This window comes from Phascolarctos cinereus, unplaced genomic scaffold, assembly GCF_003287225.1.
Source record: "Phascolarctos cinereus isolate Bilbo 61053 unplaced genomic scaffold, phaCin_HiC Scaffold_5;HRSCAF=322, whole genome shotgun sequence".
Taxonomy (NCBI): Eukaryota; Metazoa; Chordata; class Mammalia; order Diprotodontia; family Phascolarctidae; genus Phascolarctos; species Phascolarctos cinereus.
Genome location: NW_027555958.1, coordinates 59,380,080 through 59,398,682, shown reverse-complemented (window position 1 = coordinate 59,398,682; position 18,603 = coordinate 59,380,080). Strand labels below are relative to the sequence as shown.

At 46.6% G+C, this 18,603-nt stretch overlaps 1 protein-coding gene across 1 annotated transcript; it reads left to right on the top strand.

Annotated features, from left to right (window-relative positions):
- The first annotated feature begins 321 nt into the window (after positions 1-321).
- On the top strand, positions 322-17,674 carry SYPL2 (synaptophysin like 2). The gene is made up of 6 exons (XM_021000729.2): positions 322-702; positions 1,016-1,090; positions 10,948-11,072; positions 14,208-14,409; positions 15,222-15,413; positions 16,932-17,674. Exons 1-6 carry the CDS (start codon positions 649-651, stop codon positions 17,088-17,090), a joined length of 807 nt encoding a protein of 268 aa, XP_020856388.1. The 5' UTR covers positions 322-648; the 3' UTR covers positions 17,091-17,674.
- The last annotated feature ends 929 nt before the right edge of the window (positions 17,675-18,603 follow it).

Here is an 18,603-nt window from a genome sequence, read left to right as displayed (position 1 = left end):
CAAGAAATCCAGTTACCAGGAGAGCCGTTGAAAGAGAGAAAAGACTGAAACCCACCAGTCCAGACGCTCCAGCACAGAGCTCTTAGCGCTTGATGAAGGATTTGAGCCAGGAGAGAGAATGGGTGCTAAGGTGGGGACAGAGGCTCCTGGGAAGCTCGGGCAAGGAGATGTGGCCACCCAAGCGGCAGAGCAGACCACTCACTCACCGTTCCCTTTAAGGAGCGGGGCAAGCTGAGAGGCTGAGCGAGCTAGCAAGAGGCAGGGGATCCGAGGGGTGGGGAGACGAGAGGGAGGGGACAGGGAGCGGGCACGCCACGTGACTCCGATGCCAAGTTTCCCTGCAAGTTTGACAGAAGTCTGAATCAGGCTCGAGGGCTTTTTGCAGGCGGCGAGGCTGCAGCAGCCGAAGGGCTCGCTAGAGCGGCGGCGGCGGCAGCAGCAGCAGCAGCAGCAGCAGCAGCAGCAGCAGCGCCCCCCAATTCCCCAACCCGGCAAGCCTGGATCCCGGCCCGCCGACTCGTGGTCACCGTCCAAGACCGTCTGCAAGCTGCCCCGCGGTCCGCCAGCCCCCAGGTCAGCCCCAGCCCCAGCCCCAGCCGCCTATCCAGGAGGCAGCCGAGCAGCGCGACCTGCCCCCGCTCCGTCAGCATGTCCACGACGGAGAGCTCCGGCCGATCTGCGGACAAGGACCCCCGGCAGCAGGTACGGCTCCGCTCCGGGAGGGCTTGCCCCTGCCCCAGGCTCTCTGTGGCCCCCCCCCCGCCTCTGTCTCCACTCGTGTCAAATCCTCTCTGCGTGTCTTTCTGATTCTTTACATGCTCCTAGCTGCCTTGGTCCCTCTCTGTGTGCCGTCTGCTTTCTCTAGCCTTTCTTTTCTGTCAGTGTCACTCTGGCTGTCTTGGCTTCTCGTTCCCCCAGTCTCCTCCCTCCTCCCAGTGTTCTGCATCCCCCTTAACGCCCCCTCGGACCCCTCCCCATTGCTCTTATGGCTCCCCCGGGGTCCTTGTCTCCCCAGGTGGACCGTCTTCTCTCAGGGCTGCGATGGAGGCGGCTGGAGGAACCACTGGGCTTCATCAAAGTTCTTCAGTGGGTGAGTGAGTCCTCTAACTCCGTGTCTATTTCGGGAGCATGGGCTGTGACGCTGCCCCGAAGTAATGCAGTCCATACTGGGGGTGAGCCATGCTGGCCAGGGATTGGGGGTGGGGGTGGGGGTGCTGTCATTGGCGGGGGGTGGGATTGTAGAGGGCGGTGGGTCACAACAGGTGTGGGCGGGGGGGAAGGAGGGAGGGCAAGAGTGAGTTAGGGGGCTACTTCCTAAGGACCCGGTTGCAGGACTGCAAAGGAGTAAGGCATTCGGAGTCCGGGAGTCGGCCCTTCTATGTGCAAGGATCCCCGGCCCAGCCCGCTCACATTTCACTCGGGCCAGAGGACCTGGGTGTAACCTTTCTAGAGCTCTGATCGGGCACATACCGAGCCTCAGCCCAGAGCCCCTGGAGGGGGGTGGGAAAGAGGGAGGGACAAGGAGCAGCCAACTCTAGACGGAGGGCGCTGAGGGCAAAGGCTACAAGGGGTGCTACCTTGGGGAAAACTCTCAGGCTCCAGGACCAACGGGTCTGGGGCACAGTCACTGGAGGGGATCATCTTTTGGGTGTGATATGGTGGAAGATTCTGGCCAGTCCTTGTGGAAGGAAAGGAGTCGAATGAATGGAGAGATGGAAGGAAGGAATTAATTTGCCTGAAAAGAGCTCTATAAGTTTTAAAATGAAAAACACAACAGGCAAGATGAGCCCTGGCAATAAGAGTGCTAGTCTAGGGGGCCGGCTGTTGTGGTGGAAAGAGCACCGAATTAGGGGTTCAAAAGGCCTGGGTTCTTTAGTCCTGAATGTGTCACAAGCCAACGGAGTGATCTGGATCTGAGTCATTTATCATCTCTAGCCTCAGTCTTATCAACTGTAAAGGGGGTGGGTATTGAATTGAACGATCCCTGAGGTGTCTTCCAGCTCCAACATTCTAGTATTCTAAGTAAATTCAGTTCTGCCATTGGACTTGCTGGGTAACCTTGAGCAAGTCACTTCCTGTATTTGAGTGGCAGTTTCTACATCTGAAACAAGGTGGGGGGGGGAAGGGGGACTGAGGGGATTTAAAATAAATTCTTCCAGCCTCCTCCTCTCACTTGCATTATGAGTCATAGATAGATACTGCCCTCCCTAGAGCTTTTGTCCTCTTCCGTAGGCCTTCCAATATTTCATTCAGCTCTTTCATATCGAAAGGACTTTGGGGACCACTTAGTGAACTGTAGCAGAAGGAATTTGTTGGATAATCCATGTACCCAGTGATATTTGTTAGTAAGTTAAAAAAATAAATGTTAGGATTCTGGTATAAATAAGCACCTAAAACTTAGGGTTCCAGTATAAATAAGCATCTAACATCTCATCAGGCAGGGAGTGAGCTAACTGGAGAAAAAGAAGTCAAGGTGTTTAAAGTTCTTAGAATTCATAGGAGGCAAATCCTCCAGCAGAGACAACCTGAAGCCTCTGGTAGGTCAGATGCCAAACACCAAGCCTGGAATTCAGAGGGCAGGCATCGTGGGTCAGAAGGGCTTGGTTATCCTCAGATGTCCAAGATCCTGACTGGAGCCCCAGGCCCACTCCCCAGAGTTCCCGCACCTGAACCAGGAGACATTACAGTGACTTTCCCCTGTGTTTGCTGCTTCAATATTTATTTAACTGATGCCTTCAAGGACCAGAAAGACCCAGGTCAACCTCCTAGACCTGGTCCCTCCACTCTACTACAACCCACAGGGTCATCTACACTTGCACTGAAGACGTTCATATGAGGATATTAATGCTGTTTCTAAGAAACTGACAGAGGAGAACCATTTTGAATGACCCAGAGGGTTAGTACAACCTAAAATCTAAATGCAGAGTATTATCACTAAGTCATAGAAACATAGCTAAGGGAAATTTGAGACGGACTGTCTAAAAGGGAAAGAAACACTGAGATTCCTAGACCATAAGATTATCTCCCAGATGGAGATTCTGAAAAGTTTTACCCCTTCTTCTCCCCTGCTGCCTTCTCCCACAACCCCAAACACACGCTAGTATTAGGGGCATTTGAGTGAAGCCTTCTAAAAGGCTACATTAGAGCACACTATCCAACCCTATCCCCCAGGGGCAGCGAAGATGCCCTAGGAGTTAAGAACTGCCTGACTTTTATGATTCTTGACCTCTGATATAGGGGTTATTCAAAACACAGTCCCATCCCCTCCCCTTCAGGCAAATCTGGGGTGCTAGAGTTTTGGCTTTGAATTCAGTCTCCTTTCCCAGGGTCTGTTTCATAGTTAGATATGGTTTGCATTTTCTGCCACTGCCTTGGAGTTCAGTGAGGGGGTTTGAGGATCACCAGCCCTGAGCCTTTCTTTGTTGATGAGTTACCACAAAAATATGCAGGAACCAGCCACACTGGTGTGGGGTGAAAGAGATTTCAGTGTGAAAGAAGACCATAAATTGTCATTCGAGCTTTGTAACCATTTCCTTTTTGAAAGAATTAAATGCTCGTTATTGGTGGGGTAGGGAGAGAGAAAAGAAAACAAACTGAATAGTGATTGGAATGGTCGTTGAAAACGTTTTTTTTCCCACAAAAAATCCAAAGTTCTGCTGTTGAGATAAAGCCTTAAATGAAAGGAGTGAATGTCTCCATACCCAGGCTCCTAGCTTAAAGGTGTAGGAAAGGAAATGATCAAAAGGTAAGGAAGAGGGATGTTTTTTCTTTTCTTGGCCGGGTTTCCTCAAAGAACTGCTCCCTACCTATCTGAAACCGTCACAGCTAACATCTGGGAACAGCACCTCTTGCCCTTTCCCCAGCTCGCTCAGCAGCAAGCCAGCAGACGCTGCCCAAGATCCTTTTGCTGTTTGTTGAGTCTGTGCTGGTCTAGAGAAATGACCCAGGCACAAAAAGGTCATTCTTGCCAATGCTGGTTTCTTCACAAAACCTTAAGCCATTCCAATAGACTTTGCTGGTGTTACTCAGATGTTACTCCTCAATACTCACTTGGGTGTTACAAACAGATGGGATCACATTATGTCATTCAGACAGAATCCACACTTGATAACCCAGTTGATGATTTTCGTCTTTGATCTTTGTTGTCTTGTCCAACTCTTCCTGACCCCATTTGGGGTTTTCTTGGCAAAGATACTGGAGTGGTTTGTCATTTCCTTCTCCAGCTCATTTTACAGATGAGGAAACGGAGGCAAACAATGTTAAGTGACTTGCCCAGGGTCATGTAGCTAGTAATTATCTGAGATGAGATTTGAACTCAAGAAGAAAAGTCTGACTTCAGGCCTGGCACTCCATCCACTGTGCCAGGAGTATGATCTACAATGAGGCCAATAGCTGGCTTTGGGACCCCAAAGTCATTTGTAGGACTCTACTGTCTTTGTAGTCAAAGTAAGTTACTTTAAATACAACCAAGTGTTAAAGTGGGCAGAGCGCTGGGCCTGGAGTCAGGAAGACCTGAGTTCAAATAGAGCCTCAAATACTGAAGAGTTGAGTGACTGTGGGACAAATCACTTAACTTCTGTTTGCCTTAGTTTCCTCAAGAATAAGATGAGGATGATAATAAGAGGCCAGAGTCGTGAATATAAAATGAGATGACAGTTGTAAAGCACTGTGGAACCTTAGAACCCTATATAAATGTATAGTTAAATTAATTAAAAATATGTAGTCCAGAAAATGTCTTAAGGGAGTTTCTGTAAGTGGAAACACTGCCACCCCAGAGAACTGCACAGATTGTGTAGGCATTCAGATCTACGATGACTTGGAGGGAAATGGATTGGACTTCTCTGCCTGGAAGTCCCATATACATCTCAAACTCAACCCTTTCAGAATTGAACTCATTCTCTTTCTTCCAAACCCCACCTCCTCTTAACTTCCTAATTTCTGCTGAAGGAAAAACCCATCCTTCCAAGTTACCCAGTTTTGAAACCTCGTAGTAGTCATTCTCAACTCCAGACTCTCTCTCACCACCATGGCCGGTCAGCTGCCAACTCCTGTTAATCCTGTCTTCTCAGCTTCTCTCTAAACTGCCCCTTCTCTCTATTTATATCACAACTGCTCTAGTTTAGGCCCTTGTTGCCTCTTGCCTAGACTCTTGCACTAATTTCCTAATTGATCTCTTCATGTAGTGCCTTCCTGCTCCAATCCATCCTCCAGCCAGCTGCCGAACTGATATTCCCAAAGTATAGCTCTGACCACATCATTCCTCTTCTCCAGAAGGCTCGTTGGCTCCCAGTGCTTCTGAAAGAAAATACAAACTGCTCTTTGGGCATTTAACATCCTCCCCAGTCTGGTTGTAGCATATCTCTCCAGGCCAGTCACGTGTTACTCCCCCTCATTTATTCTACATTCCAGCCAAAATGGCCCACTTTCAATTCCCCACATATGATAGTCCCGTTCCTGCCACCCTACCATTTCACAGGCTGTGTGTCCCATGCCTAAAATGTTCTCTCTTCTCACCTCCACTTGAAATCGCTAGTTCCCGCCCAGGCTCAGCATCTATACCATCTCCTTCCAGAAGCCTTCCCTAACCTCTCCAGTTATTGGTGGGCCCCTCCTCCTTCCCAAGATATCGATATCTATATATCTATATATCTATATCTATATATCTATATATATATGTATATATATATATGTATATATGTATATGTATGCATGTGTATGCATGTATGTATTTTGTAGAATGACAGCCCCTTGTGAGTAGGGACTGTCTCCCTTTTGTATTTATATACAAAGTTCCTAGCACAATGCCTGGCATATAAATGCCTAACGAAATGCCTGTTGACTGATTTATGTGGAAAAGGTCATCTCCCAACCATATTTCACCAACACGTCTTCTATAATGGGTCTCCTTTTTCCCCCATCATGTCCATGTCCCCTAGCACCTAGGCATCATTATCACAAATATCATTATTACTGGTTCATCTTGAACAAGTCCACAAAATCAAAATGTTAGGATAAAAAATGGATTGGAATTGTTGTGGAGGGGGAGTTTAAGAGGAGGCTACTTAACTTCCTGGTGTACTGGATTAAAAGCAAGTGATTCTGTTCCCCAGGACTGATAACACCTCAGTACAAAGAAAATCTATTAGAGCATGAATGGAACCTTTCATCCTCAAGCCTGAGGACCATTCTCCTCTCTTTTCAAATGGAACAAGAGGGGAGGACAAGGGAAGAAAGGGAAACCAGCATTTATTAAACACTTTCTGTGTCCCAGGCACTGTGCTAAGCTATTATTACCAATAATATCTCATTTGATCCTCACCTCAACTCTGTGAGATAGATGGTATTATGATCCCCATTTTACAATTGAGGAAACTGAGGCAGATAGAGGTTAAGTGACTTGCCCAGGGTCACACAGCTATATCATAGGCTGGGTTTGAATTCAGGTCTTCCTGACTGTAGTCCCAGCACTAAATCCACTGAACACTAGCTGTCCTTCTCCAATTACCATATTTTCTCTTAGCAACAAATTTACAGGATGAGGAAGCTGAAGATTTGTTTCTGTGTGTGTTACCACAAGCAGCCTAGATCTAGGAACATGGCTTTAAGGTTCTACTGCAATGGGAGGATAGGACAAACCAGAAAGCTAGCAAAGGCTACCTCTTCCTGGGGCTCCCCGATTGACCTCCTGTTCCTGGAGTCCCTGACCAGCAAGCAGCTCTGCTTCTTTCAGACTATTTGCTTAACCATGTTAATGCATTATTCCCTGGTCACAAGGGCACTCTCACTTCTGTTCCCCAATGCTGCCTATGGCTGAACCTTCTGAGACAGTGAGAGAAAGAAGTACTTGGTACTAGATTCTCCCCAAGGTCCACAGTCCTCCCTGATAAAGTAATATGTAGCCATCGTAGCATATGACTGGGGAATAGGATATTTAGGTTTAATTTTTTAAAAATACTGGTTAATTGTGAGTTTCAATCAGATTCAATGTGGATTACGGCTAGGTGGAACAGTGGATAGAGTGCACTAGGTCTGACGTCAGGAAGACATGAGTTCAAATCTAGCCTCAGATATAGCTGTGTGACCCTGGGCGAGTTATTTAATCTCTGTTTGTCTTAGTTTCTCATCTGTAAAATGGGGATATAATAGCACCTACCTCCTGGGGTTGTTGTTGTGAGGATCAAATTAAATAAATATTTGTAAACCACTTAGCATAGTCCCTGACACACAGCAAGTTCTATGTAAATATTATCTTATATTAATATTATTTTAAAATATTATTTTCTTTTTCCCAATTACATGTAAAGACAATTTTTAATACTCATTTAAAAAATTTTTTTGGTTCTACATCCTTCCTGAGACAGTAAGCAATTTGGTATAGGTTATACGTGTACAGTCATGTAAAACATATTAATATTATTCTTCATTTTCAAAGCATCAGAATAGAATATACTTAATACCATATTTACTTTGTGCATACTTTAATCCGTGCTGAAGGGACTTCAGAATGTGCAGGACCTCAGCACTACCACTACAAATATAAAGTATTATCTATCACCATAAGCGTCCTGAGTACTGATTAAGAGGAATTCAAGTTAGTAGATTGCAGGATATAAGAGTACTTACTACGACAAGTTGGCTACATTCACTTCCTCAGGCCTTTAGGCAACTAATTACTGTCCCTTATAAAACATAAGACCCTTACAGGACACAGTTGCATGCAGTTCTAAGAACCAAAAGCTAAGATAAGGAAAATGCAAGGAGTCAGAAAATTACAGAGATGGTGAACAAGGTAGGGAAATCCTTCAAGGACAGGCTGAGTCAGGAGCTGTTGAGCTTCAAAAGGAGGAAGCTTATGGGGTAACAGACATCGAAATCATAAGCTCTTGGAGCTAGATCTTCGGTCCTTAGAGATCACTTAATGCAAACCTTTTACTTTGTAGATGAGCCGGCGACTGGAGTCCAGAGAAGGTAAAGTGCCTTCTGGGACACTACTACATGGTCACTAATGCAGGAAGCATTGCTACGGAGAAGGGATTCTTAGCATTTTTGTATGTGTGTCATGGATCCCTTTAGCTGTATAACCTATGGACCCCCTCTCAGAATAATGTTTTTTAAAGATACAAAATGAAACACATTGGCTTACAAAGAAAGCCAGTTACATTGAAATAAAGATGTATTTTTTTCTCTCCAAGTTCATGCGGCCCTTGAAATCTATTCAGGGATGCTGTGGGGGTCTGTGAAACCCTGTTGTAGAGAATGGTGAGAAACTGCTCTCTAGTCTCATCAAGAGGGAATGCTCAGGTACCCCTAACTCTTCTCCACTTCCTCTACCCACTGCACTAGACTGCCTCTCAAATAAGGAAGTACTTTTAGGCAGTGAAGATTGGTAGCTGTTGGAATGGGTAAATGGAAGGATGTTGTACTCTGTCTCCTAGAGAAGGTGTTAAAAATAAGATTCATCCTCATATGGCTAGAATGTACCTCCTGTAAGTAGGAAAATGGCTTCAATGGCTTATTAAGACTGATACGTTAAGGATTCAATTCCTTCAAACTTGGACAGGTTTTATAGATGTAAGTGGGTGCAAATGAATAGAACAACACCAGAGGGCAGTGTGGGGCCTTTACCTGATGTAAGCTAAGCGAGAAGTCTTTAGAATGGTCATCACAGAATTGTGGAATGTCAGAACTGGAAGGGACCTTAGAGGTCATTTAGTCAGGTCCAAAGAGATGAAGAGATTTTCCAAAGCCAAGGGGCAGATTCAGGAATAGGAGCCAGGATTTTTGACTCCCAATCCAGGTTCCCCCCCCCCCCATTATGTCAGTGCTCTCCAGCCTAGTTGTATGAAACCAAGAAAGATGGTACTAGGAAGGTAGGTGGTGTTGGGTGGGGAATTTCAGTGTTAGTGATATTTTAACCTCTAAATTATTAACTACGAAAGTGTGCAAATATAAAAATACTTCCTATATGGAAAGTGTTTTGCTTCAAAAACAGGTTGACTTTCCTCTATTTTGTTCCAAATTTTCCCAGACACCTTGCCTTTTAACTTGAATAACGTTCCATAGATCCATATGAACCGTGGCCCAGATTTTATAGGTTCCATCGCTATATTTCAAACACCAAAGAACTCTGAACTCCGTCATTAAGCTTGTATTTTGGGCACCTTAGGGGGAGGGGTTTGGGGCAGCTCGTGGTGCAGTGGATATAGTGCTGGGCCCAGGAGGAGGGAAGCCTCCTCTTTGTGAGTTCAAATTGGGTCTCAGACACTAGCTGTGTAACCTTGGGCATGTCACTTAACCCTGTTTGCCTCAATTCGTCTTCTGTAAAATGAGCTGGAGAAGGAAATGGCAAACCACTCTAGTATCCTTGCCAAGAAAACCCCAAATGGGGTCAGGAAGAGTCAGAGACGACTGAAAAAAATGACACAACAGCGAGGGATTTAAATGATTTTTAGCCCACCAGGTGGTTACAATTTAAAACACCTGGGAACAGAAGAACCAGCAGAGGAAGGTACAGATCGTGAATAACAAACACTGAAAAGATATGTAGGCTGATAAAAATAAATGCTTATATTGTGTACAAGCCAAGGGTAAGTATACTCAAGTGTAGGCTTAAGAGGAAAATTGATAAGAACTAATTAGTACCAACTGCTGGCCCCCTTCTCTAACTAGATTCTAGTTATTCAAGTATCCTTCTCCCTAGCAGGAAGTTTGAAAGTGTCAGAAAGAGGAAGCCCATTGGGAATTTGCATTCCATTGAACCTCTCCACTACAGCAGCCCAAAAAAAAGAGAGGGAAGGGTCTGGGGGAACTATGCGAACTAAAGGGGGAAAAAAAACAACTCAAGTTATTCTGCTGCTTCTTTGGGCTTTTACTGTAGCAAATGAGAGCAGGCCAACAGACAAGATAAGGGGAGTTTTAAATGCAGTAGGGAAACTGCAGTGGGGAAAATGCAAAGGTTAAGAAACCAAGAGGAAGGTGTGTTTCCCTGTGCTATGAGCCAAGTTACTTTGCTACAGCAAGGCCAAAGCTGTCATTGGAAGGACATCTGTCAGGAAAGGAGAGCTGTAAATACAGGGACCAGAGGGTTACACTTCCAGCTCAATGTCTGACTCTACTTAAGTCCTGTCTCGCTGATAGGACTTTCTCCACACCCTCCTCCTGGGATCTCCCCTCACCTGCCACTTTACCTTTGTCCAGCGGCATCATACTGGGTAGGTACATCTATTTGGCAGGAAAGGTTGCTGAGAGTCTCTTCCTACTTGATATGGAAACACAAATCTAAAAGCTTACCTGGTTCTCTGGGTTTTTAACCTCCCCAAAGCTAGAAGATTCTGGGTAGTACTCTGACCTGGAGAAGTTCTATGGCTGAAGCAGCATCTTAAGGAAGACAGATGTCAATGATTCTTCCATTGAATAGAGAATGCCTTTGGGTTGTCCTGGGTCTTTTTGTTTAGAAAGGGGAGGATTTTCCTTGAAACCACCCCTCCCAAACCCCACTCTATTCTAATCTTATTTATTTGGCAGGTTTGTTTATTTGCAAAATTTGTCAAGTACCCACCAGCACCACAGCATCTTGAGAAACTTTCAGAGATGGCTTCTTCTTCTCTCCCCAACATCCATACTCATACACATTTAGCCTGGTACTTGACCTTAAATGCTCTGATGCTCTAGGGGGTTATAGAGCTGGAAGAACTGGAAGGGACCTTGTCTATTCCCTTCATTTTACAGATGAGGAAACGGGCCACTACAAGTGAAGTGACTTGCTCAGATTCACACAGGGAGTAGGTAGCAGAGAGGATTGGAACCCAGGTCCCCTGACCCCAAGTCCAGTGCTCTTTTCACTCCGTCACACTGGGTGTTCCATCTGGAAACCCGTAGAGGTTTGGGGTCAGGTAGGTGTGGTTTTACTCTCTTCAGTAGGTCTTTCTGTCTCCCCCCCTTTCCCAGCTCTTTGCTATTTTCGCCTTCGGGTGCTGTGGTTCCTACAGCGGCGAGACAGGGGCAACAGTGAGATGCAACAACGAAGCCAAGGACGTGAGCTCCATCCTTGTTTTATTTGGCTATCCCTTCAGGTAAGCAGGTGGCCATTGCCACTAGGGTGGTCCCCCTCACTCAGGTGGCATCATCCACTTTGTGGTGGACAGATATGGAAGGAGGTAGGCATAATAAGATAAAGGGGAGGAAGAGACCTTGGTGATCATTTAGCGCAAGGGTTATTCACGTTTTGTGTGTGTGTCCTGGACCCCTTTTGGCAGCCTAGGGGAGCCTATGGACCTATTCTCAGAACTATGTTTTTAAATGCATAAGATACACCACATAGGATTACTAAGGAAACAAATTATGTTGAAACGCAGTTAACAAAAATATTTTAAAAATCAGATTCACAGACCACTTGAAATCTGTCCCAGAATGAATTTGGCTTTGGGTTGTAACTTTAGGTTGTAGACCTCTTGCCAGCTGTGAAAGGGATGTCTAACCACTTACAGCTTCATGGTTTTCTCACTTGGCAGTAGCAGATAGAAGCTCTACATCTGTGATGGGTGAATACTCAGAATGGGGAGGGTGAGATCCAGAGGCTTCACCTTGGCACTGACCCCAGCACCTTCCTAAAGGCTATGAAATGTCTCCTAGGAAAAAAATAAGATGAACATATTGGTGAAAATGGGTGCCTTTCACCCCTCTTCCTAGCAATTTCTCTTGGATCATTCTGATAGATAAGGCAGTTAGACAATGAAATGGATAGAGAGGACTTGGAGTGGGGAAAACCTGAGTTCAAATCCTACCTCACACACTTACCAGCTGTGGGACCTAATGGCAAATCACATAACGTCTCTGTCTTCCTCAGTTTCCTCATCTACATAGTGAAGGAATTGGCTCCTAAGGTCCATCTACATATATGATGCTGTGAATATGGGCCTGACAATAAATTGGGAATCTCTCTTCTAAGAACCAGGTTAGCTCATCACCAGAGGGCTGACCACCTGATGATAAATACTTGACTATAGCAACTCACAAAGATCATTGACTTAGTCACAGAGGACTTGCAATTTGTGCTGGAGAAGGAAGTATTCACATCAATGCAATCAAATGTCTCCCAAAATCTCAAAGTATATGAACATACTACATATGTATAGATCTGTGCACACATGTTCCTCATAATGTTTTTAAAGCACTTTGCAAACCTTAAGACACTCCATAAATGTCAACTATTATTATTCAGATAAGAGATTTAGAACTAGAAAAACTCCATAATCTAGTGGACAGAAAGCTTGCCTCAGCACTAGGAAGACCTGCATTCAAGCCTCACCCTCGACCCATCCTGGCTGTGGGACCCTGGCGTGCTCAGGGAAACTCTCCTAAGACTCTCAACTGGTAGAGAAGGGGCCGACCTGCATTGACACAACCATCTAGGAGTTAGTTCCCAATAATAGGTCCAGTTTCTACCACTAGGTATATATTTATATATACACATTTATACATCCATACACACAAGGTAGATACATAGATAGGCAGATAGATACACAGACAGATAGATATATAGATAGGCATATAGATACCTAGATAGATAGATAGATACATAGGTAGATAGATAGATAGATAGATAGATAGATAGATAGATAGATAGATAGGCATATAGATACATGTATAGGCAGATAGATAGGCAGATAGACATATAGGCAGACAAAAACATAGATAGGCAGATAGAGAACTAGACAGATAGATACCTGGATAAACAGATAGTTAGAGAGAAAAAGGTAAGTAAGGTAGATGGGTAGATTGTCAGATAGATTGATAGATTGATGGAAAGATGGGCAGCAGACTAAAAATGGGGTCTTACGTACTGAAGACAGTGGAATGGAGTGAAAGTATCTCTGTTTGAATCCTAGGCTGGCTACTTAGTACCTGGGTCCCTTTACTTTTCTGGGCTCTTATTTCCTCATGTCTAAAATGACAGGGATGGACTGGATGACTTCGGAGTTCTTAGTTTGCGGTTCTAAGAATTGACATTGAACGTTGATTGGGCATAAACACCATATGGGATCAAGTAGGGGGAGAGGAGAGAGGCCGCTATAGACAGAGGCTAACAAGATTATAGTTCTAGAACTGGAAAGGACCTAAGAGGCCATTTAGCTCAACATCTTTCATTCTCCAGATGAGGAAACTGAAGCCTGGGGAGGTTAAATAACCTTCTAAGGGTTGCCCAGGTAGTTAGCATCAGGGGCAGAATAAATGCTATTTGGGATAAAATATGGAGAGAAAGAAGCAGCAAGCCTTGGAGTCAGGAAGACCTGGGTTCAAGCCTGGCCTCTGACCCATTCTGGCTATGTGACCGTGATTGGACAAGTCACTTACCCTAGTGACCATAGGCCTAAGGCCATAAATTACAGGTTAATTGCTGATCTAAGTCAGCTGAATGAGTTTCAACATTCCCACATCAGTGAAATCATAGGTCTGAACCACAAACAAAAAAATGGATGGATGGTTGTAAGAATGCATGTATGGATGAACAAGCAAATGAATAAACAAATAAATAAAAGAATGAGTAAGAGGGAAGGGTTTGCTCATATTTCTCCAAACCTCTCATGGAATGAAGAATTTTGTTGGTAACTATATCACTACAACGCAGGACAGTGCTTCTTGGTGGGGAGGTAGAGAAGCATTGGAGTCTTTATCAGGAAAGTAAGGGGGAGGTGGGGAGAAGGAAGATAGAGAGGATCCATGACACAGGACTCAAACCCTTTCAGAATTCCCCCATATTTGATCCCCCCAAAAAGGAACTTCTTTTGGACCTGACTAGACAATTCTTTTTTCAGTCTACTACTTCCTCTCTCAGGAATTTACTAAAGGCCTGGAACTTAGTAGTCCTAATTTTGTTTCTAAATTAGCTGCACATTGGGGACAAGAAGGTCCTGGTTAAGAAAATACAGAACTTTCTGTACCACCTCCCCCCACCCTTCCCAGTGGAAAGAATTTGTTGTAGTCTTACACTGACCACAAGGTTTTCAGAGACACAGCTAACTCATGAGCGTTCTCTCTCTTGGTTTTCCAAATCTCAGGCACCAGACTAGCATCTGAGCCCTGGTAGTCAATCAGCAGATCAACCAGCATTTATTAAATGTCTGCTGTGTGTTGGCCATTATGCTCTTTGATCTCCTTCTGGGCAGGGTCCCTGTTGGCTCAGGGCATTTTCTTCTCTTCCTGGGCAGGTTGAACCGGGTCCAGTATGAGATGCCCCTCTGTGATGAAGAATCCACCTCCAAGACCCTGAACCTCATGGGAGACTTTTCGGCACCTGCTGAATTCTTTGTAACCCTGGGGATCTTCTCCTTCTTCTACACCATGGCTGCCCTGATTCTTTACCTTCGTTTCCACGACTTGTATACTAAGAACAAGCGTTTTCCTCTGGTGGTAAGTGGATAGGGTTGGGGAGACAGGGAAGAGGAGCAAAAGAAAATGGCCTGAGTGATGGAGAGAAAAGTGACATACTTGGGACCCCCCTGCAACCTAAGACATTGAGTCAGGGCAATCTGAAACCATAGAGTGTGTGTGTGTGTGTGTGTGTGTGTGTGTGTGTGTGTGTGTGTGTGTGTGTGTGTATAAAATAGAGCTTAAAGTAGAAAGCAATTTCTGATTCCTGTATCTATCCATTAGCCATCTCCTTTTCGCCCTCCCCGTCTCCTCTTTTTTCTCCTCTCCACCAGCTGGCACCATCCCAGAGAAGGGTGTCTCTGGGCTTTCATGCTCCCTCTCCCCTTCATTCTCCCCTCTCTTGCCCCTCAGCTGCAGCAGAGTATTCTGATGCTGCTGGGAGCAAAGGAGAGCCCAGGAGGAGGGAGGGGAGGGGGAGTAACCTAGGCAACCTCAGGCTTGAGTATAGCTCCTGATAGTGAGACACAGGACAGGGCTTTGGGGTGGAGCTGTCTAAGGGGCCCCCTGGCAGAATGGGCTGACAAGCCTTGGAGTTCTAGGGAATAGGGAGGGGGTGGAGTCCCCAGGGAAGAAGCTACCTTTAGTGCAAACGTGTGGCATGCCCAGGGAGACTCAGGCTTGCAGGGCTTTGGGTCTTAATCCTGGAGTCAGGAGTGACAGGCTGTCTGGTTTTGCACCCTTCCTTATCCGCCACGATCTAGCTGAGTCATGGAATGGAATGGAGGAGGTGGGAGAGCAGTGTCAGTGGAATTCCCTCTCAGCAGTATTCCCTGTCCCTCCACCCACTTTAGGACTTCTGTGTGACTGTTTCCTTCACCTTCTTCTGGTTGGTGGCAGCAGCAGCATGGGGCAAGGGCCTGACGGATGTGAAGGGGGCCACTCGGCCTTCTAGTCTGATTGCTGCCATGTCAGTATGCCATGGGGATGAGGCTGTCTGCAGTGCTGGGGCCACCCCCTCCATGGGACTTGCCAACATCTCTGTGGTAAGAGTCCCTGTCACTGGGGGAGGGTGATCTACACAATATGATCCCTGGGCTCATCCTAGCCAACCTGTTCTGAGAGATGAATGCAATCGTCACAGGGACATGGAGAGCTTCCTTCAAAGACTGGCTCCTGCTTTAACCCTTGGGCCACCTCTTCTTCCCCCTCCTAACTCAATGCTACCTTTCCCTAGTAGTTAGGAAGGTTAGAATAACTAATCTCCTGTTGCTGGCTGGAGTTGCTGTGGGGTCCCAGAGAAGCCCTGCCTTTCTTGGCACCAGGTACTTGGGATAATCACTCATGTAGAGAAGGTAGGGGACAGTGGATGGGTGGGGGGCACAGCTTTAATCTCTTCCTTATTTCCTCACTTCTCTCTGCCTCCAAACAGAATCTCTGCTTGCCACCTCCCACTTCTCTGGGTTTATAGGTGTGTACGTATATGTATGAATCGAGAGAATATAATCGAGCAGAGCTGGGAACAGGGGAAAGGAGCCAGGAAGATGGCTGGAAGGGCCAGAGTCCTCATTAGAGGAGCCCCCAGGGTCAGGGAGAGGAGTGGGGTGGCCATGTAGAGTGCTGCTCTGACACCCAGGAAAATAACTCTCATGACACCCAGCCTCGATTGGGGGCTGCTTGAAGGGCTCATGAAAGGACCTTTAGACCTGGGTCTGGTCTGGGGCCTGAGCGTGGCCCTAGAGCTTAGCTGAGGGGGTGAGAGAAAGTCACTGAGGGGAGGGAACTACCCTGAATGCACAGGCCACCAACTCTACATTTGCTTGGTTGAATAGAAGTGGTGACAGACATTGGCCATGCAAAGCTCCTTCAAGTCCCACACAAAGGCTTCTCTGATGCTCAGCCAATTAACCCCCTCTTCATTATTCTCTATCACCCAGGGAGCCAGATCTTCCCGGAGAGCAAGCTACTCACTGGACATATGTTGGCTATAGATCTGGATACACACAATTGTATCTGTATTAAGTCTTTCAGACCACTAGGGTACCATTTAGCATGATGGCGACAGCTCCTCTGCCCTTGAATTCCTTGTCTCTGTCACAATCTCTTGCTTTCTGCCTCTATCTTTCAACCCCTTTCTTTGTTTCTATCCTGCACTCCTATGTTCCTACATACCTGTATACTATACACAACTGGGCACATATGCACGTGATAGCTGTAGCTTCCTGCTTTGGGATTCTTTACCACTGCCCCAGTCTCCAGCTTTCTGCCTCTTTCTATCCCTGTCAATACCCTATACTATATGCACACACATGCATTCAGAGATCCCATACAACTGAGTGCACACACATGCATGCACATTCACACATGTAGATATGTATACATAGAGACTTGGGCATCTATACACATGCACATGAACACATGCCCACCATGCCATGTGTGCATGTGTCTGCACATGTATATATGCACATACTATGTTTGCACACAAGTGGATGTGACAAGCTCTCTCTTCAAGACAGGAGTTGTCTGTCCCCTCTGCTTACTTGCCCTTCCTGATATCATTGCAGCTCTTTGGCTTCATCAACTTCTTCCTGTGGGCTGGGAACTGTTGGTTTGTGTTCAAGGAGACCCCGTGGCATGGGCAGGGCCAGGACCAGGACCAGGACCAGGACCAGGATGCCAGCAAGGAGAGTGCAGCTGAGCAGGGCGCCGTGGAGAAGCAGTAGTTAGCCCTTCTGCCCCTCTCCTGTCCAGCTCCCGGCGGACAGCACCTCCTCCCCTGGCTTCTTCGGCTTCCTTCCAGGACTTACCTCTTCTTGTACCTCTCCCCTCCTTGCTAATTCTTCTGGGCTAGGTGCTCGGGGACAAAAGATGGGCTGGTGCCCCACCTCCCTCCCCGGGGGCAATTGTCCCTCTGAGTTCCCCATCTCTCACTCTTGGTTCTCGGGCAGGGTCCGGGGCTGGGCAGGAACTCCTCACTGTGTGCTTTCTGCCTGGCCCAGGTGGTCTTACTCATTTCCCAGCGGAATCTGAGAATCGGTGTCCTGCTGAACAGGAGCAGGTGGGAGAACGGCGGAGGGGCATGCAGCAGCGCTGAGTCTGTTCCCTTTCGTATCCTCCAGGGATGGCCCAGCCCAGCTCCAATAATAAAGAGTTGGGGGGAGTAGAAAGGTACAACAGAGGTGCTGGCTGGTGGCTTCTCCCTCACACGGAAGGGCCCAGCAGTGATTTGTCTGCCTTTTCTCAGCTGTGGTGGGTCAGACTCTGTATCCCCTATTATCTTCATTCAAACAAGGTTCCCCTGTTACTTCCGTTCACCTCTCAGGTCTCTATTTCCCAGGGGCCAATCAGTCTGTACTGTCACCCAGGTAGGTCCCGGGGGGCCTCTTACCCTTCCCTTCCCCTGGGCCCACTGATTTGCGAAGATAAGAGAGGCAAAGGCCGTGGAAGGAGAGCGGGATATTTTCTCCCTGCCTAGACAGATAGGAAGGAACACAGGGTCCTGAATACACAGAGTTCTGGCGGGGACAACTCTTTGTATATTGGGGGGATGTGGTGGGGGGGGTGAGAAGGCTGGCCTAGAAAATGGACTGTTCTTTAGTCATCCCTGCTGAGGCCTACATTCTGTGTGACGGGTGAAGTACCTTGGGCCTCCTCCTTAAGCAGCTCCAGTTCTGGAAACTGCTGGTAGAGGCAGTTTTTGCTGTTTCTGAGGGATCCCCTTCCCTGGGAGGGGGGCGGGCTGGGAATATGCCCTTTGGATGTTCCCTCTAAACTCAGACACCCTATAGCAACTCCTCATTCAAGTCAAATTAGCAGACATTCATTAAGTGCCTACTATGTGAAATGTCCTGTGGTAGGTGCCAGAAATATGAAGGTGAAAAAATCAGAACAAACAAACTACATCATCCCTGTCCTCAGGGAGTTTTCAGTTTATGAAGGATAGGATAAAATACGCACTGAGATAAGTGCAATACAAGGTGCAGTGTGATAGAGGCAAAGGAGAGAGTTTCACACCAAGTGTTATTTGAGGAGAGAGAAAACGCTCCCAAATCCTCTCACCCTGGTGCTCCCTTCCAGTACCTTGTCTTCCAATGAGCATTTGTTGGTCAGTCAACAAACCTTGTTTAAGCACTGACTTTGTGTCAGGCACTGTCACTAGAAGGCTCCCAGAGCTGCCTATTTTAGCACTCTGAAAATCTACTCTCAGCTTCCCCATCTCCTTCTTCATCCAGTATC

Excerpts from the sequence above, each read along its gene's own strand:
- SYPL2 (XM_021000729.2), top strand. The coding sequence starts at position 649 with ATGTCCACGACGGAGAGCTCCGGCCGATCTGCGGACAAGGACCCCCGG. Across the intron at positions 1,091-10,947 it reads TCATCAAAGTTCTTCAGTGG|CTCTTTGCTATTTTCGCCTT; the intron begins GTGAGTGAGTCC and ends CCCCTTTCCCAG. Across the intron at positions 14,410-15,221 it reads ACAAGCGTTTTCCTCTGGTG|GACTTCTGTGTGACTGTTTC; the intron begins GTAAGTGGATAG and ends CACCCACTTTAG.